General features: G+C 38.5%; 2 protein-coding genes across 7 annotated transcripts in view; both read left to right on the top strand.

Moving 5' to 3' along the window:
* Positions 1 to 1,448, top strand: part of LOC6037080 (cGMP-dependent protein kinase, isozyme 2 forms cD4/T1/T3A/T3B) — a 289,426-nt gene extending 287,978 nt beyond the window's left edge. For all 6 annotated transcript variants that reach the window (XM_038255436.1, XM_038255435.1, XM_038255437.1 and 3 more), the window contains 2 exons: positions 78 to 267; positions 326 to 1,448. In XM_038255436.1, the coding sequence (XP_038111364.1) occupies positions 78 to 267; positions 326 to 491 (356 nt within the window). In that variant the 3' untranslated portion in view covers positions 492 to 1,448. The remainder of the gene's footprint in view (positions 1 to 77; positions 268 to 325) is intronic.
* A 6,200-nt stretch (positions 1,449 to 7,648) lies between these two features.
* On the top strand, positions 7,649 to 20,994 carry LOC6037074 (protein argonaute-3). Its single transcript, XM_038254040.1, has 4 exons — positions 7,649 to 7,793; positions 7,943 to 10,305; positions 20,244 to 20,391; positions 20,456 to 20,994. The coding sequence occupies exons 2-4, from the start codon at positions 7,964 to 7,966 to the stop codon at positions 20,792 to 20,794; spliced, it is 2,829 nt and encodes a 942-aa protein (XP_038109968.1). The 5' UTR covers positions 7,649 to 7,793; positions 7,943 to 7,963; the 3' UTR covers positions 20,795 to 20,994.
* The last annotated feature ends 1,183 nt before the right edge of the window (positions 20,995 to 22,177 follow it).

The following is a 22,177-nucleotide window of genomic DNA, read 5'->3' as shown; positions in this document are numbered from 1 at the left end:
ATTGGGTTACCGATTGTTAATTGTTTCTTTTTAAAACATTAATCATGCTCGCGTTTTCTGCACCTGCTCCTTCTCAGGCACCCCTCCGTTCACCGGCGCCGACCCGATGCGCACGTACAACATCATCCTGAAGGGCATCGACGCGATCGAGTTCCCGCGCAACATCACCCGGAACGCGAGCGCCCTCATCAAGAAGCTGTGCCGGGACAACCCGACGGAGCGGCTCGGCTACCAGCGCGGTGGCATCAGCGAAATTCAGAAGCACAAGTGAGACTTTTTTGTTGAGAATTTGAAAATTACGGATTTAAAAAAAAACTTCTTTTAGGTGGTTCGACGGGTTCTACTGGGAGGGCCTCCGGAACCGTACCCTTCCGCCGCCGATCCTGCCCAAGGTGCAGAGCGTCGTCGACACGGCCAACTTTGACGACTACCCGGCCGATCCGGACGGTCCACCGCCGGACGATCTGTCCGGGTGGGACGAGGAGTTTTAGGATAACACACAGAACCATGCAGGCAGCAACGGCGGATTTCCTCCCTAACAAAAAAAAGGAGTTTCTTCATAAAGTTTCATTTTAAGGACAAGTTCGAAGGGGTCAGGGCTGGCCTGCCTTGTGCTAATCCTTTGCAACGCTAGATTTTAGCCTGTGAATGTTCCGTGGGCAACGTTAATTCGAATATTTTAAAAAAGCGTCGCGCTAAATAACTAGAAACAGCAAAAATCGCCACTAATGCAAAATGGAGAAAGGTGAGAGAAAAGGTGTCCCTCCCTCCCGCTTGGAAGGTCCAGCAAATAGGGGGGGAGGGGGTCGAGTGAGACAGCTGCGTGAGAGATCAGAATGTCTTCCTAATCGTATAGAGAGAAAGAAAGTTTTTAAACCATTTTATTAAGCTACACTATTTATCCTCCTACATAGAAACAGACGAAGAAGACGAAAATCAGTGAAACCTACACTTGTATCCGTGCTATATTTTAATCTGTTGTTTTTTTGTCTACCACTTAGCGAGAAGAAGAAGAAGAAGACGAGAATTGTAATTTCACTAAACCCAACCAATCTTAAAACAAGGAAAAAACATTAACAATGGCGCTAAAAAGGAAAACACACAAGTTTAAAACTAATCGCCAATCTTGCTTCCGTGCTTCTCTCGATTCACCGTTTTATTGTTTCTTGCCCAATGTAAAAAAAAAAACAGAAAGAAAGAACAAATCCACTTTTTTGTTATTGTGTAATTTGACCCGTTTTTGTAAAAATGTATATAATTAGCGATGCATAACAGTAAAGGAGAAGGAAAATTCATGAAAGAAAAAAAAAACTTGGATGCAAATCAAAGAAGGTGCGTGTGCGCGAGCGGACAAGCGAGTAAAAATCCATTAACTATTTTTAGCTGATTGTGAATCAGAAAGAAATGAAGGTAACAAGAATAAAACGTAAACACATTCTCAAGCGAAACCTGATTTTATTACTTTGTCACTATCCGAAAAATCCAACTTGCATTAAAATTTTCCTAAATCTCTTTAAAAAAACATTCTCAGATCGCTGGCTTCAACATTCCGTCGAAGATCGTTCGTAGCCATTTCCGTTCGAAAACTCCAAGGAGACGTTTGTCCAGCAGTCGCGTCTCGTTCCCACCAGCGCAAAGTATAATCAGGTCCAATCAGTGTTTTGTACATCGTCAGCTTCGAGCAGCGTTGCACTCGATCAGATGTCAAGGTTTTCCGTAATCCAAATTAGGCACGAGTTCCAGCGTGGAGACGAATCCGAACTTAGGCAGTTACCAGCGGTCCTCAGTACACCAATGCGTCCACCTCCTCATACTCATCGCCATCCTCAACTGACCTGTTAGTCGAAATGGTCACAGCATGGCGGGTGGTCTGGCATTGTATTTTTTTAAAACAATGGGCTTCTTCAAACAAAAGGTATCTCACTTTCGAGTCGACTTTCTTTGTTTTGCGATACATTTACCACCGTTAGTGTTCTCCCAGTATTAACCTAAGAAACACGTGGTTTCAACTTGAAACCAGTAAATATTTAATTTATTCCTCGCCTGGATTGCTTTTAACCTTCGGAAAGTCGCATTTTTCGATCTCCCTTACAAACTGTGCACAAAGTAAGGTAAGTGATTCAACCGACTTGGTCTCTTCGCTTTGAGCGGCAGTTTTCCCCCTTAGGCCAGTTCGTCACGTGACTTTGACCAACCAACGGGGTACAACCTAAAAAAGTGTCAAACGATTAAGTGACCAAACACCGGGGGTTGAGTGTATTCGGACGTGTTGGAAAGGTTTTGACGTAGACTACGTCTTTTTTGATTACCCATCCCACGGTAAGTTGTATCATAGATCCGGACAACGTTTTCATCAAAATATCTGAGATCCGGCCGAAATAATGTGTAGAAATAACATTGAAGTCAGAGATGCCGAACCTTTTGGCCCTGCAGGCCAGATATCATTTTTCTGAGGCAATGGCGGGCCGGAACTAATGTTTGATAAAAGTTAAAAAAGTCAACAATTTTGTTCATATCTTTTTGATTCCTTTAAATTTAATAATTATGTAAACTAGTCCAGCAAAAAAGATTCATATATCTTGATTTTAGGAATTAAAAGCAAAGATAACTTTCAAAAAATAAGTTTATTTGATTTATATTTATTTTTATTTGTTTTAAATGATATTGTAATAGATTTTGTCGATTGCAAAGAAAACCCGAATATCAGTGGCTTTAAAAAAGCCTTCAAATTTTATTGATCGTTGCAAGCTATTTTTTAGGTTAAATTTCTTATAAAAAAACAATAAATAAAAAAAACAATTAGGCATGATAACATTTATTGAAACGAAATTCAAGGTTGTTGTTGTGCATCTTTATTCAAGTATTTTACAAAATATTGAAAAATGATTTAAAACATACTCAATATTCAAAAAGTGTAGTAAAATGAATATAGAATAGTTTTCAATCCGTTATTCATCAATAGTTTAAGTTCATGAAAAAAAATTTGCTCTCTTTTAATATGATTAATTTGAGATTTTAAGCTTTTTTTCGAACAAAACTGAAAAGTTGTTTAACTCATTTGTTTAAAAAAAAAAAAAAATTTAAATCAAGTTGCTCAAAAAAGAATAATTTCTTTTTGCTTTTAGTACATTTTTAGTTACTTTTAGCACATTCTTAAATACAATTCAAGTTTTTTTTCATATATTTCACATTTTTACGCAATGGATAATTTTGTTTTTACAATTCCGTCGTGAAACTTTTCCTGCCATCCTTGAACGACGAAATAGCCTACTTTTCTGTACCAAAAATAACAGAATCGAATAGCAAAAAACGAAACGAAACTAGAGAGCCTAGAACTTATTAAAGAACGGACATCTCAAACCAAAAGTACCAATCGAAGCACGAGAACTGTCAAACAGAGGTACCAATCGAGCAAAATCCTTTGTCTTATGCTCGATTGGTACCTCCATTTGACAGTTCTCGTGCTTCGATTGGTACTTTTGGTTTGAGATGTCCGTTCTCTAATAAGCTCTAGGCTCTCTAAACGAAACTATTGGCACTACGCCCCCCGGGGCATGGCCTTCCTCTAACGTGGGATTTCTGCTCCAGCGCCTCTGACGAGACAGGAGAAACCGGGACCGACGTTTTACTTCACCATCCGATAGAAGCTCAGTGGATAAGGCGGGAATCGAACCCGCGTCTCATAGCATCATCGGGATCGGCAGCCGAAGCCGCTACCCCTGCGCCACGAGACCCACCACTTTTCAAAATAAATGCTGAAAAGTTCTACTTTTCAGCACTCAAATGGGTGCTGAAAAGTTGAACTTTTGAGCACTTGTTTCGAAAAGTAACACTTTTCAACATTGTTTTGATTTAAACGATTTATTGACAAAATACATGAAAATTTGACATAAAATTTCACTCAGTGTGTGTTTTTTGGAATTGCAAAAAATGTTGTATGGAACTCGTTGCAAAACTTGATTTTTTCAGCACTCTTTGTATTTATCCAACTCGGTGAACCTCGTTGGATAAATGTACGACTCGTGCTGAAAAAATCCTCTTTTTGCAACTTGTTGCATAAACTACTATTTTTGCGCCATTTGAGGTTTACTAATTGATTCTGAAATGATCAATACCGAAAAAAAAAAATAAATTCAAACAAAAACATTTCATAAAAATTCAAAGGCAAAATCAAAATAATACGTTTAATAAGCAACATATTATTGCAAGAGCAAAAAAACAACAACTTAATATTTCTTAATTGATTTTAGTTATAATATATAAAAATTTAATCTAAAGCATATTATTTTTAAATACACACTCAACTTATTTATTCAATGTTGCATGAACAGCCTTAACTGCCGGTCATAGAACAATGTTGAAAAGCCGTCGTGGCCTGACTTAAGTGCTTATGATTTTTGATAGGCTTGGCAGATCTTCAACATTTTGGGCTCATTGGCCTTTTAATTATCTTTGTAAAAATGTATAACATGAAGGATTTTCTTACAAAAACCACCCTATTTAAAATCGTAAAACTTTATTCAAAAAATTTTGTATGAACAGCTGTTAAAATTGGGAACCCAAGATGGGTTGAAAAGTTTAAAACGAACAAAATCGGTTCAGTCCTAGGTTCAGCCAGTGTCGGGTAATTGAGTGAAATTTTTTTGATCAACATCGATCAAATGTCACACAGGCTTTGAAAAAAAAATCCGTATACCTTTTTTTCCTACTTCTTTGCCGATCAGAAAATTACGTACCATTTTTGTATGAACAGCTGTCAAAATTGTATAGAGCTATCTAAGCTCGATCTCACGCACACTAGCTTACCATTTGTTTTTGCTGGCGACCACAAATTTTAACCTAAAAATCCATCGTGTACGTACACGCAATACATGCGCACGTAGATAACTCTATGGAGATATGCATGAGCAGGGGTGCCAGGTTGCCAGACAGGGATGCCAGATACACAGATTTGTCTGTGTTTCACAGACATTTGAGCTCGTGTCAGACATTTTTTGAGGTACACAGACTTTTTAAAAACTTCATTAAATTGTTATTTTGTTAAAATATCAATCGAAACTTATTTCGTTAGTCTTCAAATGCTTAAAAACACAATTTTTGATAGATTTCTATGACTGTAAATTGATTTATTTGAATTTTAGACAAAGACACAGACATACACAGACTTTTTCACAGACATTTTAAAAAATCATGTGGCATCCTTGTTGCCAGATAAATCTGGCATTGCCAGATTTTTTGAGTGCCAATTTGAAAAAAAAAATAATTTTCTATTTCTTCCACACATTATTTTATTGATGTATTTTGTTTAGTTTGTGAATCTATAATGTATAAAGAGTGAAAATACCAGACTGGTGGGCAGTCATGCTTTTGAACGGGTTCTCCGTTCGTTCAAGTTCACACAGCAACACGAAAAATAACAGCTCTGAGAACGAACGCTCGTCTCTAAGAAACGTTCGTTCAGTAGGCTTTTTTGAAACGAACGGAGAACCCAGTTCAGAACTTCAACATTTTCCTTTGATAAGACCTCAGTAGACTAGCTTAACTTCATTGACTGTTAATCATCCGCATATCAGTACTGCTAGCTTAGTGGTAACAATTAGGTTTAGTAATCAGAGGTAGTGAGTTCGAATCTCTTTTTTCCTGAACTAGAAAAGCATTGATTTTTTTTTAATCACGGTGGCAATAAATTTTTGTTTCCATTTTAGTTGGGGTGCTTTTTGCTTTTTATCCGTTTCAATTAGTCTCCCTATCCTCCCAGCTGGAGTGTCCATTGATTTGTATAAAATGTAATTTCAGTCGTCGTCAAAAAGTTGGTACCCAACCACAAAAAAAAATATTTCAAAAAATTGAGATTCGATCTCATTTCCTTTGAATACTGTTCATGCATGTTACCACCGAGCTAACTAAGGTCTGTACAAATCATTCTACTGAATGTTTATTTAAGTTTAACAGTTGCCATAGAGGTTTCTACGTGGCCATGTATTGCGTGTACGTACACAAAAAAGATTGAGGTTAAATTTTGTCCGGCCAGCAAAATCAGATGGTGCGCTAGTGTGCGTACGCGAAACGTCATAAAGCTCTATAGAGAGCCTCCGGCTACAGGCGGGTTCACAGAACGCGTTCCAAACTTTGAAGAGAACGGCACGAAAAAGTGACGTTCTGTTTTTGGAACGAAAACCAATGGCTCCTGCGCGGTGGGTTCAGTTCGTTTTGAAGAAAGAGAACGAACGCAGAACGGGTTCCGTTCAAATTGCATGACTGCTGGTGGCAAGCTTGTCAAAAAGTGAACCTCGCTTTTGACAGTCCATATAGGGTGAACACTCCATAAACTGGTTGCACAAAATAGGGTATACAGGCCATTAATGAGTAAATTCAAAAATAAGTTTATTTAATATTTAGGTTTGTAATTTGAAATTGTTTTTTATTGTCTAGTTAATTTCTTTTTTAAGACCGAGCCATGGGCAACGCTTCTTCCTCGAAAATGGGAGTTCAGAACTCGGTGCGGACCAACATAGCAGGTTATCGTTTCCCTTCTAGATTCGATTTCTAAGTAAAGCAAAAGTAGTTTATCATCACAAGCAGGACATTATCTTTTTGGAATATTGGCATTTAACACTAAAATATGTTTATAAGTTAACATTAAAAAATGTGAACGATTGACTTCGTCCTCAAAAGGCTGGATAATATTTAATTTTTTCTAGTTATTTATTTTTTGACAAAACATATTCAAAATTATTCATCAAAAACAAAATTTAAAATAATTATTCACAAAAAAACACTTTTTTCAATTGCACATTTGCTGGCTCTTTTACCCTATATTAAGCGTCAGAGGGGTAAAGCGACCAAATAGCGGGGTCCACGGTCCAACCAATGTGAGTATCGCGGCCCATACATACAATTTGACAATCTTGCCATCAGGCTGGAAAATACACTGTTTTTGAACACAAAATTGCTTTTTACTTTGAGAAAAGTGGCTTGCCAGATTTTTTCCAGATTTTTTGCCAGATTTTTTCTGTTCAGACCTGGTAACCCTGTGCATGAGTGAACCAATGACACAAAATGGCTTCTATGGTCATAGGAAAGGTCCCCACAAAGTTTGAGCCAAAACATAAAATTCAAAAATCCTTGATTTAAGGGGTTACGTACAAGTAAATCGGAAAAAATGTATCGAGAAATTAAAAGTGAGATTGCGTGCGTGCAACATGGAGTAAAACTTTTCAAAGTGCTATGGTAATCTTCAAAGCAACTTTAAAGAAAGTTTAACTCCATTTTACACACACTTTCACTTTTAATTTCTCGATAGAGTTTGAATGAGCACACGCTTAAACCTTTTTTTAATCCGCTTACCTCTAAACCACGGGTCCTGGACCAGTCAAATATTGTAATCAAATTTCAAAGATAACATGAAATACAAATGTTTACTTTCAATAAATTAAATGAAAACGGCTATCAACTTCTCGACATGCAAAAACAAAAAAAAATCCCATTTATTCACACTTCGTCCCACTGTGCATCAGTTTTTCTTTTCACTCTTCATTTTGATCAACTTTCTGTGAACGTGCAAATTGAGTGCCCCTTCCTCGGGTGGAACTCACCAACACACTCAAGCGCAATCGCACTCGCACAAATTTGTCACCGACTGGCAACGTTGCGCTGCTCTCCTTTGAGTTGTTGAACTTCTTTCATCGCGAAAGAGTCTAAAAGTTTTTTCTTGAAAAAACAAGATTTTGGATGAAATTTTACCATTTTTGACGAATATTCGAGAAGGAACCACCACTCGAATAGTTTTTAAGGTAAGATTTGTTGGATTTTGTGATTTTTAGGGTGGAAATTGAGACAAATCGGTGGAAGTGATCGCCTTCTTGGATTTTTGGCAAAACATGCGGTTGACGTCACCTTTGTTTTCAAATCAAAACAATTTTTTTTCGTTCCCTTCCCTCAGTGCCCCTAAACCCGCGCAGCGATGTCTTCCCGGTTGAATCTGGTGCGGACGCTGCTGAGCCAGTCCAGCTCGTCGGAGGACCGAGGTTCCGGCGGAACCAGTGCAGAAGCTTCGGCGGACACCGGCTTCCAGACGCGCACGCCGGAGACGACACCGAACTCGCAGCGCAAAATCATCGGCCGTGGCCAGCCGGCTGGTAGCGTTCCGACGATCGGAACGAGCGGGCTGGACTCTTCGGAGTCGGACAATCAGGCAAGTGTGGTGTCGTCGAACGTTGGACCCACGCTTTCGGGTCGTGGTCGGGCCCAGTTTATTCAGGGGCTGTTGAAGCAGCCGCTGGAGTCCGGGCGGTCGATTCCGACGGTGGCGGATGATTCGGCCAGTACGATTTCGTCCGCGCCGGCCGTGTCGATTCTGGGGGCGGGGCGTGGGCGGTTCATGCAGCAGTTGATGAACACTCGTGCGGACGAGCCGAGCGTTAGCGACGAGAGCAAGACTCAGCTGACGGAGCAAATGTCGCAGATTACGATCGCCGAAACGGTGCAGACGGTAGAGCGGGAACCGGTGAAGCGAATGGGAACGAAGGGCACACCGGTACAGCTCATGACCAATTACATTAGGATTGCTTGCGATCCGGATCGTGGTCTGTACGAGTACGAAGTGCGCTTCAACCCGGAAGTGGACTCGAAAGTGGCGCGATCGAAGTACATCAACCAGCATCGAGAGGTGATTGGGAATGCTAAGACGTTTGACGGGGTTAAGCTGTTCCTGCCGAAGAAGCTGCCCAACGTGGAAACAATTCTGCAGTCGGAAAACGAAGTCGACGGACACACGGTCACGATTCGGTTGATGTACAAACGGAAGCAGCGGATGTCGGAGAACATCCAGTTCTACAATATTCTCTTCCAGCGGATTATGAAGGTGCTCAAGATGATAGAGATGGGGCGGAAGAACTTCGATCCGTCCGCGCCGAAGCTCATCCCACAGCACCGGCTGGAAATCTGGCCGGGTTACGTGAGCGCCGTCGACGAGTACGAAGGTGGGCTGATGCTGAATCTGGACGTTTCGCATCGCGTTCTGCTGCAGACCACCGTGCTGGACCACATCCGTACAATCGCCAAAAGCAATCCAAGCGACTGGAAGAACCTTGTCACCAAGTCACTGCTCGGGGCCGTCATCCTGACCCGGTACAACAACAAAACGTACCGCATCGACGACATCATCTTCGACCAGAACCCGACGATGACGTTCATGTCCAGCAACCGGCAGCAGCAAATCTCGTACGTCGAGTACTACAAGCAACAGTACAACATCACAATCCACGATCTAAAGCAGCCGCTGCTGATTCACCGCAAGGAGCGTCGCATCGCCGGCCAGGACAAACCGCAGGAGCTGATGATGTGCCTCATTCCGGAGATAAGCTACCTGACCGGACTCACCGACGAGATGCGAAACGACTTCAAAGTGATGCGTGACATTGCGGCCTTCACACGGGTCTCTCCGAACCAGCGACTCAACAGTATGCGCCAGTTTTGCTACAACGTCAACCAAAACAAGGAGGCGCGTGAAATCCTCGAAGTTTGGGGCCTCAAGCTGGACATGGAACCGCTCGTCATGAAGGGCCGCGCCTTCGAGGAGGAAAAAGTCATCTTCGGCAACGCCCAAGTCGGCGTCGGCAAGGCCGGTGACTTCAACCGAGCCGTCACAAGCAGCAACATGCTCAGCGCCATCCCAATCCGCAAGTGGCTGCTCGTGCACACCAACAAGGACATGAAGATCGCCAAGTCCTTCATGGACTGCGTGCAGCGCAGCTGTCGACCCATGGGAATCGAAGTGGACACCCCCGCCATCGAAGTCCTGCCCACCGACAAAACCGAACTGTACGTGCAACTCCTGCGCACCAAAATCCGCCAAGACACCCAAATCGTCGTCATCATCTGCCCGACGTCCCGCGACGATCGGTACGCCGCCATCAAGCGAATCTGCTGCTCGGAAATCCCCGTCCCGTCCCAGGTCATCAACGCGCGAACGCTCGCCAACGAGGCGAAAAATCGCGCCATCGTGCAGAAGATCCTGCTCCAGATGAACTGCAAACTGGGCGGAACGCTGTGGAGCATCAAGATCCCGTTCCAGAACGTGATGATCGCCGGCATCGACACCTACCACGACCCGAAGCAGAAGAGCAACTCGGTGTCGGCGTTTGTGGCGTCGCTGAACGGGGAGTACACGCGTTGGTACTCGCGCGCCTGCATCCAGAGCAAGAAGGAGGAGTTTATGAACGGGCTGTGCGCCTCGCTGGAGAAGTCGCTGCGCGCGTACGAGAAGCTGAACGGGGTGCTGCCGCAGAAGATTATCATCTTCAGGTGAGTTTGTTTGAAAGTTTCAAGATTTATGCAAGGAATTAGTTCTACTACGGGATAACCGCATAAATATCGTAAGATGATTAATTTTAAATCCTTCGTTTTCTTGTAAGATTTGAGTGAAATCTGTTTCTTGGAACAGAATTTCCTGATCGAATGTCTTCGGTAATAAAAGGCTTTCTAGTCAGAAATTTACCAACGCATTCAGAGTATATTTACATGGCAGCAGCGAGATTGTTTGCATCAGATTTGCTATCTCTTTTCGTCAGGCGACTTCTGCACTGTAACTGAAAATCGCACTTTGCTGAGTTCGTTTTCGCATTTTTCATACGATTTGTTCAGTTCGACTGCGATTTCACAAAAAAATGTAATACAGTCATCCCACATATTCGGAACACCCACAAATTCGGAACACTTTGATGATAATTTGTCAATAGCATGCCAAAAGTAGCTTTTCTGTCGACCTTACTATTTTTAGAACCTTCATTTGGACATTATCTTGCTATTTCACTAGTAAAAGAGTACTTTTTGAACAAAAAACTTCATTCCAAGACAATTTTGTGCAGAGCAGCAAAACACTGCCTCCAAATGGCCTGTTTCATAATTGTGGGATGTTATTGTGCCTCCCACAATTGTGGAACACCTGAATTTACCTGATATTTTCACAAAAAAAGTTATCAAACCATGTATTACACATCACTAAGCTTGAGTTTCAATGGTTTCAGTGTGTGAAGTCATTATTTGGTAATAAATATATACTCCTGGAGAGATCCAAAGTTTGTTTACATTCGTAAGAAAAAAGTGTTCCGAATTTGTGGATTTCAAGGGTCAAAGTAATTCTTCAAAAACTTCATATAAAAGTTAAAATTTGCAGATGTAGCATTCGAAAGATCGCAAGAAAATCTTTCAAATGAAGGTGAAAGCGAATCATTAAGTTTAATTATCGATTTGCTATGATTTTTTGAACTTTGGCCGATCTGGAAACCGTTCCTAATATGTGGGATGATTGTAGTTGAACTGAAAAAATCGTAAGGGGAGGTGCGAAAACAAACTCAGCAAAGTGCGATTTTCAGTTACAGTGTGGCGGTCCTTTTATTGCCCGCCCGATATTTCAGCCAACATATTTCGCAGGGCTGTGACAACTTCACTCAAAATCAGACCTACCCCTCAAAAAGGGTTCCATCTACCCTTTATCTGTCATTACATGGAAAACAAGCCCTTTTTGAGTGTTACTTCCACCCTTTTTTTAAGTTTACCGGTAGTAACCCTTTGCAAAAAGGTTGTGTCCGAGTTTGCCTTCGAGTCTCCTACCGCGCGTAGCAAAGTAGGTACCATATTTGATCTCTAATTCATCTGTAGAAGAAACATATGTGTCGTTACCTGACGGGTACTCGTTTTCTGATACCCGACTAGTCAGAAGTCGAAGTTACCGGCAAGCCTGGAGCAAAGTTTTGAATGGAGATTTTTGTATGTCTGCTCTGATGATGAGAGCAAACATGAACAAAATTGACAAATAAAAAAAATCAAAAAATCAGAAATAAAAAAATTAAAATGTCAAAGCTACAAAAATTTAAAAAAAATCAAAAATTCAAAAAGTTAAGAAATTCACAAAAAATGAAAATTCAAAAATCAAAAAAATTCTAACATTGAAAAATTCAAAAAAAAATCTAGCATTGAAAAATTAAAAAAATGTTAAATTCTAAGATTTATAGATTAAATTTTCAAAAGGTCATATCTGCATAACAACCTTGGGCATGAGTAAGGATCTTGTCGCCGCTAGCGGGTTGGCTCAATTATAAAATTAAATATTGATAATATTACCCAATTATCCGGCCAACACTTGCGATCGGATCTCTACATTGTGTCTAGGTGTAAATTCCTAGCTAGGAGTGATCAGTGTTAGAGATGGTCCCAGGGCTTAAGTAGGAGTTCATTGAAGCAAATAGTCTCCCTCCCTTTTAAATTGAAAAATGAACTCTGAAAACAAGCGCTTACTCACAATAAACAGATGCCTCTTCTAGGCCTGGTAGGGCTGCAGAAAACATAGATATATAAGTATATTATAAGCTGTGTATTATTTTGATATGTCAAAATTTCCATAGAGTCTCGGTCAATCAATAATGTAATGACATCGGACAAAATTCGTTAATCTGTTGAACTAACGGTTGACGGATTATGGTTGTATCTACCATTGTTGCGAATCGAGGGTCTACTGGAGCCTTGACGACCAAATGGAGCCTAACATTTCAAAAGGGCGCATGGGTTTTGTGAACAAGAGTGTGTCTTCTTCACTTAAATGACAGTTTACATAAGGTATTATAGAGATACACTCTTATTTGCAAAGCTTGTGTGCCCCTGGAATGCACGAAATTGTCGTCTTAATGACGGGTGTTCAACTTATGAACTGTTCATTTATGTTTATTGGTTTTTTGGAAGCGACAAGGCTGGTTTAAAAAGGTCCTTTACCTTATTTGGCGTTGTAATAAAACATTTGAGGATTTGAGATTAAATTTACATTCAGGCAGTTTAGTTTAGGTTGTTGATTAAAGTTAGTTAGGTTTCCGTAGATGAATAATTGGATTTAAATTATTAGTTGATTTGGTCGAAGTGTCTGTTTCTATTTGTAATGTACGACAGGACTACTGACAGACGCGACAGGTCGGCAGTTAGTTTTCATCTTTTGCTCTCTAGTATTTTTTTTTTATTTCCTTTAAATTTGGAATACATCATAGGTTTCTTTAGTATAGATCTCCGATAAGTTACATTTTTTTTAATTTAATTAACTAATAATTTAATTTATTCCAGGCCTTTTTACTTTGAATCACAATTTAAGATTTTCTTTATTCAGTGTTAAACTTAGATTACCGTAACTGCTCATGTCATCTAAGTTCTTACTACTCACACCAACACTAATTTTCTTTCACCTTCCCCCTCCCGATCCCCTATATCTTCCGGTGTTGTTCATTTTGTATGCAATGCTAGTTCGGCCACTACCCTTTTCCACAAGAAACCGAACTTGGACTGACTTGAGGCCGCGCCCCACCTTGCTCCGTAAAACGAAACGAAAACGAAGATACTGCTGTCCTTTTCTTCTGATCTTTTCGAACCAGTTCCAGATCAAGATCGAGAAATAAAACCAGAACAACCAAAGAAAGCAGCTTACACCAGAAGGAAGGAAGACGAACACTAAAAGGACGATGAGAAACTACAGCGTCTGCGTGATGTTCCGGATGCGGCTGTAAGCGATTGAAAGTTCAACCTGGGGATCGCCAAGGCATTTAGGCCATTTAGGCTCCCGCAAAAAGTGCCTTTTCCCAGTGATCGGTAAGATGGGTATTACCCAAGGTATTACCCATCATCAGGTATGTGACTTTAGTTGTCTTTATTATTTATAGTCGGCTCACTGGTTGTCAATGTCTCTATGTATTCCTCCTTCTGTAGAAGATTTATTTAGTTCTTCAAATTTCATTTTTCGATGCTTTCTTTTTTCCATTTCTCTTTATCCCAACTTTTCTCTATTTTGACGGTCTATCTGATTTTATTTAAACTTTCTTTTTGTTAATATGATCTCAATGACGATCACACCTTGCTTAGATTTTCTAATCGAATCGGCTTTTGGATTCTTATTTTATCTGTCTCGATGGTCCCTTTAGTTATTGACAACCAGAGATTCGACTCTTTATATTTTTCCTAACTTTACAGGTTATATATACAGTAATTTCCATTAAAAAAAGTTGCCCTGGGCTTTGTCATAATGAGTGTCATAGGTTTGATGCTTGTTTGGCAAAGAGTATGATTTGATTCGATGTGGAATTAAAATCGAAGCGTTCAGTATATTGCTGAAGCTTCCATTTTTACACATGGACACCACTTCATGCTGCGAGAACCCACTTTGGCGTAGTCTCAGGGCTTAATCGATGGCCGGTAAGCTGTCATCGAGACAAGGAGGTTCTCTGATAGTGGAAATATCACATTTGTACAATGAACCGCTACATATGTGATTTTTCCCTATCTTAATGTGGGTGTCAGGTTAGGATGCGGGTTTAAAAAATAGTGTTTGTAGAATTTAGGATTTTAACTATAAATATCAACTTTTTATACTTTGCCTTTAGTTATTTAGGGACAAAATTAGTAACAGTGAATTTAGTAATCCTATCAGAATCGGTGATTTTCATTCAAGTAGCATAAAACCATTCTGATTTGTCAAAATTTCCATAGAGTCTCGATCAATCAATAGTGAAATGATATCGGACTAAATTCGTTGATCTGTTGAACTAACGGTTGTCGGATTATGATTGTATCGACCATTGTTGCGAATCGAGGATCTACTGGAATTCTGACGAACAAATGGTCGTCTCTTTTTCAATTCACGACTTGTAAAATGTTAACTGTTATTTTTTTTTTTTTTTTTTTTTTTAAAAGAAGCCAGACAGGTTTTAAAAGAAACGTTTTTTTGGTTAATAATTAAAATGTCGGGGATTTGAGATAAGAGTAGCTTTCGGATAGGTTGCTTTAAATCTTGTATTCAATTCAAGTTAGGTAGTTATCCGCAAATGAATATTTGGACTTATATGAATAATTGAACATTTTGGACTTATGAATAACACACAACTGTGCATTTATTCTAGAGTCAGATCCATACAGCGTCAGTGTTTATTTGGTCGAAGTGTACTAATTCATTGGCAGATCTGGTTCTAGTTGTAATGTACGACAAGACTACTGACGGACGTGACAGGACGAGGGCCCAGTTTAGAGGTTTCGACATCAACGATGTGCGGCTGGATCACCCTCCCAAAAAAAAAAAAAAAGGTCATATCTGCATAACAAACCCATGAGGGATAGGTTGGTTTGAAAATTCAATCTAGATTTCAAAATTATGTATTTCATGTTGATCGATTTTCTATCTGTTTTATTTTGTTTAAGATTTATTTTTATTTTTGTCTACTTTTAAAATTGTTGTTTTTTTCGTTTATATTTTATAAAAAATTCTTCAGCTTTTGTTTTTTTTAATTTAAACCCAAAACACAATGTACTACCCCGGAACGAGTTAAAATGCGTAACCGGAAAAGAAGGAGTGAATGCTTGGCACGATCACCCAGTACGTGTTCTAGCGTGTTGCTCGTAATGACTCAAAACAAGGGTGAGATGTAGGTGTAAGGGTGTAAGTGCGTGTTCGTCGGGAACCTGGTGCATAAGATCGGTCAAGGCCCGTTCTTATACTGAAAATTGCGAATTGCGTTTTTTTATTTTAGTTTTTCGTTATTATAAAAAAAATATTTTTTGTTTTTTTTAATTTATTGATTAAAGTACTACAAACAAATGTAATTATGTTTTTTTTCAAGTGTTTCAAATTTGAATTAATACATTTTTGTTTATTTATAAAAATCAATTTTTGATTTTTTTTTTTAATCTTTAACTTTTTTTAATTTTTAAATTTATTATAATTCTAAAATAAAAAAATATTTTTTTATTTATTTTATAAACTTTTAATTCTTATAATTTATATAAAAGACGTCAAATAACATCACCACACCGAAAACGCCGTTTGAATTCATTGTATTTTTTTTATTTTTTGAGCAAAAATGTAAATTTACTGACAAAACCACGAAAATGTTGCTTATTTCGAGGTTCTTTTTTAAAAATAAGCTTTTTCGAAAGTTAGAATGTTTGAAAAAAAATTGTTCAATTCATTCGATGTTTGGCCCATTTGAAATATATTGAAATATATTGTTTTCGAAAAGATCGGAAAATTTCACGAAAATTTTTGCGACCAATATTTCGATTTTTTGAAAAAATAGTGTTGATTCGAAAATTCATAACTCGGTCATTTTATGCCGATGCAAATGTTTAAAAAAGTTTTTGTCCTCGGCCCTGGCCGAGGTCAAGGGGGCAAAAATAAAAAATATAGAAATTTAAATAACAAGCCATAATCTTCACATTTAAATGAAAAAAGTATTTTAAAATGCATTTTACACTAGTTCAGTTATTTTGCAATCATTAGTTTTCAAAAAATCTAAGATCTGACAAAAACAAAAATTGTATCGAAAAAAAAGATTTTGCATCGAAAATTTTCAAAAAATCTTAAGTTTTTTTAATAAACCCAAACATGCAAAAAATGATTTTAAACGCAGGAGAATGTATTTTAATTTGATTTCAGCTGGTTGCACTTGCAGGCCAAGTGCGAATGATTCTGATGATATCCCTTCAGTTGACGCTCAGGCGAGGAACATCCTGGAAGGAGCGTCACTGACTACGTCCGTAGTCCTGTTAGATCTTTCTTGATCAGGACAGTATAGCTCTGGTTCCTTGCAAGTGTCCTATTTTCTTACCTCCACGTTGGCTTGGTTTTCATGATGACCTAGCTGGTGGCCTGTGGAAACGGATCGTAAACCTTTGACCAGCGAGGGTCAGAGTCGAGACGGCTAGAAGAAAGGGGCGCGACAATGTGGGAAAGGGAAGTAATTTGTGATTGTAGACGGTATTGTTTTGATTCGCAGTATGTTGAGTCAACTGCTGTGGATGTACCTGAAACATCACACAACGGGGTTTCTCTTCTTTCCGTTTTTATCTATCATCTATATTCTGTTAATTTTGTTTCACTGATTCTCTAACGCAGCTTCTGTTTACTATCCTCCATTTGATTTCGATTTTACTTATTTGATTCTCTTATTTCTCAACGCTTTTCCACTCTATTTTACTAATTGATGCTGCTGCAACAAACTGTCTGCTTTCCTTAATTTGGCAGCGATGTCAATTTTGTTTATCATGTGCCTTTTCTTTATTTATCTATTTCAATAATTTCTCATCTTCCCTGTAAATTGCCCATCATAACAATAATCTAAGCTTGTTTGTTATCTCTTTTCATTAACTATTGTTAATTTCTTTATCTTCTTCATAAATTACTATCTTTCTTTTACTATTGATTCTTTACATAGTATATTTCTTTCACTGTCCATTGTTTTGAAACTTCACCTTTTCTTAAGCAAGTGAGGTTCGAGCCCTGACTCAATTTATGAAATGATTAAAGGATTAACGCAAATATTACTATTGTACTTTTGAAAAACTTTTATAAAATGCTTAGGACCAAAATATTATAACAAAACACCGCGACAAAAGAAATAGCAACAGATAAACACGACTCAACAATAGGGAAGATTTCAGGAGAAAACAATACACAGTAAATAACAATTAGTTTTTGAATTCAAACTAAAAATAAAACAGTTTTTGCTTTAATGAAAGTTGTTAGGCACACTTTAAATAGTTAGGCGCTTATACTTACATCAAACCCTACGTAATGTACCACCCCCGGCCGAGTTAAAATGCGTAACCGGAAAAGAAGGTGTGCATGCCTGGCACGAACACTCAAAGCGTGTTCTAGCGTGCTGCTCGTACTGACTCAGAGCAAGGGTGAGATGTAGGTGTAAGGGCAGTGCGTGTTCGTCGGGAACCTGGTGCATAAGATCGGTCAAGGCCCGTTCTTACACTGAAAATTGCGAATTGCGAATTGCGAATTGCGATTTCAGCTGGTTGCACTTGAATTTTCATTGAAATTTTGAAGTTTATTGTAAAAATATTTTTTTTGCCCCCTGATTTTTCGGGCCTATTTTGAAGGGGGGGGTGACAAAAACTTTCAAAAATATTTGTACCAGCCTTAAAACATATCAAAAAATAAAAATAGCGTTTTTTGGCAAATCAAGTTTTAGTGACAAAAAGTTAAATAAAAAATCGCCATTTTTTTACCGTGTGTCATTATCCATACCTACAACTTTGCCGAAGACACCAAATCGAGCAAAAAATTACTTCAAAAGATACAGATTTTTGAATTTTCATACATCATTTTTGTATGGACAGCTGCCAATTTTTTATGGAACATTATATGAACAAACTAATGATGCAAAATGGCTTCTTTATGCATACCGAAGGCACCAAAAAAGTTTCAGCCGGATTGAAAAATACAAAAAAAAATTGAATGACCGAAATCTGAGAGAACTGCTCTCCTGATAGCTTCACAAATCTCGTTTAATGCAACATTAGTTGATGTTTTAATTGTTTTGATGTTTATTTGTAAAATTAGGGTCTTTTTTCGACATATTTACACTATTTTCTGAAATGTTTGTTTTGATAAGTGACTTTTGTTATAAAAGTGATCAAACTTCATGGAAACTATGTTAGAAAGGTTACTTAAGTCATTTCTTATCACCCTTCAACGTTGTATCAGAAAAAAAACGTTGTATTTATCAGACGAATTCATTCTGCTACCCCCCTCCCCCTGCCCCTACCGCGGTAGGGTTGACGCCGGGTGCAATGTCGATGTTTGCCACCAGCGCTGGAGATGCACTTAGGTTGTCATTATTAAAATCTGCAGTGCCCCAATGCAATAAATTGCTTTGAAACATCACAAACGTTAAAGCGGCCAGGCCGTGTGTAAAGTTAACCGCAAAGATGATTCGTTGAATTGGATTGAGTTTGAGCACGGGGTGTTCAAACAGCAATACATTTCTGAATCAATTGGTCGAATTCAATAATTTTACAGTATTCAGGGCTGTTACGGACGGCGCGGATGGCGCGTTTCGCGCGAATAGCGCGGATCTGGCGCGGATTTGCTGGATAATTTTGCTCAGGCGCGGATTTCGCGCGGATAGCAATTTTGATAAATAAATTAATTGAGAGAGATAGAATTACGTTCAAGTAATTAACAAAAATATTATCAGGAATTACGATAATTTGTTTTTTCCTTTGAGTGCAAGAATTTCATAATTTTTATTAATTGAATTTTCTTCTGAAAATGTTTGTTTGTATTTTCTTAGTACGAAACGTCGAAAAATGAAGATGAAGATTATGTAGAAATTATTTTTTATATGTTTCTTGTCATTTCTTAACATTTCTGGCTCCGAATATTTAATATCTTTTGAGTTTTCAGTGATGATTTTCAACCTTATTTATTTTTAATTTTATACTGGATTTATTCAATTTTTAATTTTGTAAATCAAATATTACAAACTTTTCCCGAAGATATAGACATTAGAATGTGTAACAAAAACTATTATTGGGGCTTTTTTCTGGTGGGCGCCAAATATGAGCTTGATTGGACGTAACAGAAGCTGGCCCCCACTTTCGAATTTTGGAATGGAATTTAATCGGTAGTAATATTTTTTTCTAAATTTAAATATTCTTGGCGAAAATAAAAAGATCAGAACATTTCAAATTCAAAGCTTCAGAAATTCAAAAAATCGAAAAAAGTTGTTTTAATAGTTTTTATTATAACAAAAAAATCAAAATACATTTTAATTTTTTTTTCGAAATTTCTAAAATCGTAATTTAAAAAATCTGAAATTTTTAAATTCAAAATTTTAGCAATCTGAAATTCAAAATACCAAAAATTTGGGTAATCAAAAATTTGAAGATTTCAAAAAAATCAAAATTTAAAAACTAAAAAAAATCAAATTCAAAACAATATAGAAAAAAAAAACTCAAATCTTAAATAATTTTAGTATTCTTAAGCTTATAAATTCTAAAATCCTAAATTCTTCAATTCTTAAATTCTTGAATGTTTTTATTTTTAAATTCTTAGTTCTTAAATTCTTATATTTTCATGGCCCTTGCCTTGACCGTCTCTTGAGGATTTTTTTTAAATGGATTTGTTGCTTTCATTCTTTTGGAGCCTTTAAACATAAAACGAGTTTTTTTTTTAATCAAATACTTTCTGAATCAGTTTTTCTTCATTAAAAAATAAATTTCTTAAATGTTGGTCGCGATTTTTTTTTATATGGCGTGGATTTTGCGCGGTTTCGGATTTTAGGTCGGCGCGGATTTGGCGCGGATTTTTTTTGGACTCTCCCGTAACAACCCTGAGTATTCCAGTTGGCTTTACTAACATTAAATATTTGTGGAAAAAAAATAAGTTTTTTTGCTAATTAACAAATAAATTTTCCCACCACCAGAGACGGCGTCGGCGACGGTCAGCTGCGAATGTGCTCCGAATACGAGATTCCGCAGCTGATGGAGGCGTGCAAGCTGGTCGAACCCAACTATTGTCCGGAGCTGGCCTTCATCGTGGTTCAGAAGCGCATCAACACCCGAATGTTCCGGGTAAGTTTCCCCCTCGTTGGTTTGATTTCTTCACTTTTTAACATTCTCATTCTCTGTCCCACAGATTGACGGCCAATCGAACCTGAACAACCCGAACCCGGGCACGGTGCTGGACCACACGGTGACGCGGCGAAACCACTTTGATTACTTTCTGGTGCCGCAGTCCGTGCGACAGGGCAGCGTTTCGCCGACGCATTACATCGTGGTGCACAACCAGCCCGACTACAGCCCGGACGTGCTGCAGCGGCTGAGCTACAAGCTGTGCTACCTGTACTACAACTGGCCCGGAAGTGTGCGCGTGCCGGCCTGCTGTCAGTACGCCCACAAGATGGCCTACCTGATTGGCCAATCCGTGAAGCGCAATCCGGACGAGGTGCTGAACGATAAGCTGTTCTACCTGTAGAGTGGGCAGATTTTGTTTTTCGTTACTTATCGGACCGCGCAGTTATCACACATTTTCCCATTTTCATTTTATGTTACCATTAACATCGATTGTTACTTTTTTGGACAAGTTCTGATTTTTTTGTTCAGTTTATGAGAAGATCGTTTTGTTTTTCCTTTCGTGTGTTGGAATCTCTCACAGTAATACACACACATACTACACACTTTGTTGTTTTACTTCCAAGACTGTGGCTCGTTACAGAAGCTCAATTACGCAATACCAATGAATTCCACACTAGACATTAGGCGTTAGGAATCCGCTCGAATCCTATCGAGAAATTAAAAGTGAGAGTGTGTGCGTGCAACATGGAGTTAAACTTTTCAAAGTGCTATGGTAATCTTCACAGCAACTTCACAGAAAGTTTAACTCCATGTTGCACACACTCTCACTTTTAATTTCTCGATTGTTGGCATATCAGCACTTTGACATTCAATTACAGCTTCCAAGAGGCGTTTTCAACTGAAACCAAGTGATAAATAAATCGGTATCGTACCGATATCATGTTGTAAAGAGCCGAAACGGCCGAAAAAGAAAAAAAAAACGTTGAAAAATTATCAAATCAAGGAGATAACGTTAGACGTTTGATACGAAACGGAACAATAAGGGCTCTCTTGTGTGCCATTGTACAAATATACAGATTTATATTCTCTTTACTGTTACAAACTGAGAAACTAAATAAAAATATAATTGAATTTAACAATACTTTTATATAATATAGTTGTTTTAATTAATACTAAAGCCGCAGCAAATATTTTTCGGAGCGAGTTGTGGCGCTATAACCATGGCAAATAGTGTCCCGGGCATTTGTGGAAATACAATGTCCTATCCCAGAGGGTCCCGGAGCACCAAAACTTCTTAGCATGGTGGCTTCCAACGATTAACTGCATAAACAAACAGGAACGTGAGCAGGGGATCCCCACGTTTCTTCCTCCGCTGTAGATTCAGAACTGTAGTGTTGTTTGAACATTCGTGTTCATACTCAATTCAATTCAACGAATCATCTTCGCGGTTAACTTTACGCAGTTGGCCTGGCCGCTTCGACGTTTGTGGTGTTTCAATGCATTCAAATGGCGCACTGCAAATGTTGATAATGACAAGAAGATGCTAGGCGTCAATCAACCTAAGGCATTCTCCAGGATGCCCTCGAAAGACTGGCTGCGCTAGGGTTAGATTAGATTAGATTAAAGCCGCAGCAAATATTTTTCTAAGTTTTTGTCCCTCAGCATTGGCTCTGGTGACAAAAGCTTTTAATAATATTTGTACCAGTCTAATGAAGTCATGAACGTATTTTTTATGTCACAAGGTCATTTACTATATAATACAACAATCCCTTCCCCAACGTAA

The sequence above is a fragment of the Culex quinquefasciatus genome, chromosome 2 (assembly GCF_015732765.1).
Source record: "Culex quinquefasciatus strain JHB chromosome 2, VPISU_Cqui_1.0_pri_paternal, whole genome shotgun sequence".
In the NCBI taxonomy this organism is placed as follows: domain Eukaryota; kingdom Metazoa; phylum Arthropoda; class Insecta; order Diptera; family Culicidae; genus Culex; species Culex quinquefasciatus.
Note: the sequence above shows the minus strand (reverse complement) of the source record. Positions and strands in the feature narration are given on the sequence as shown.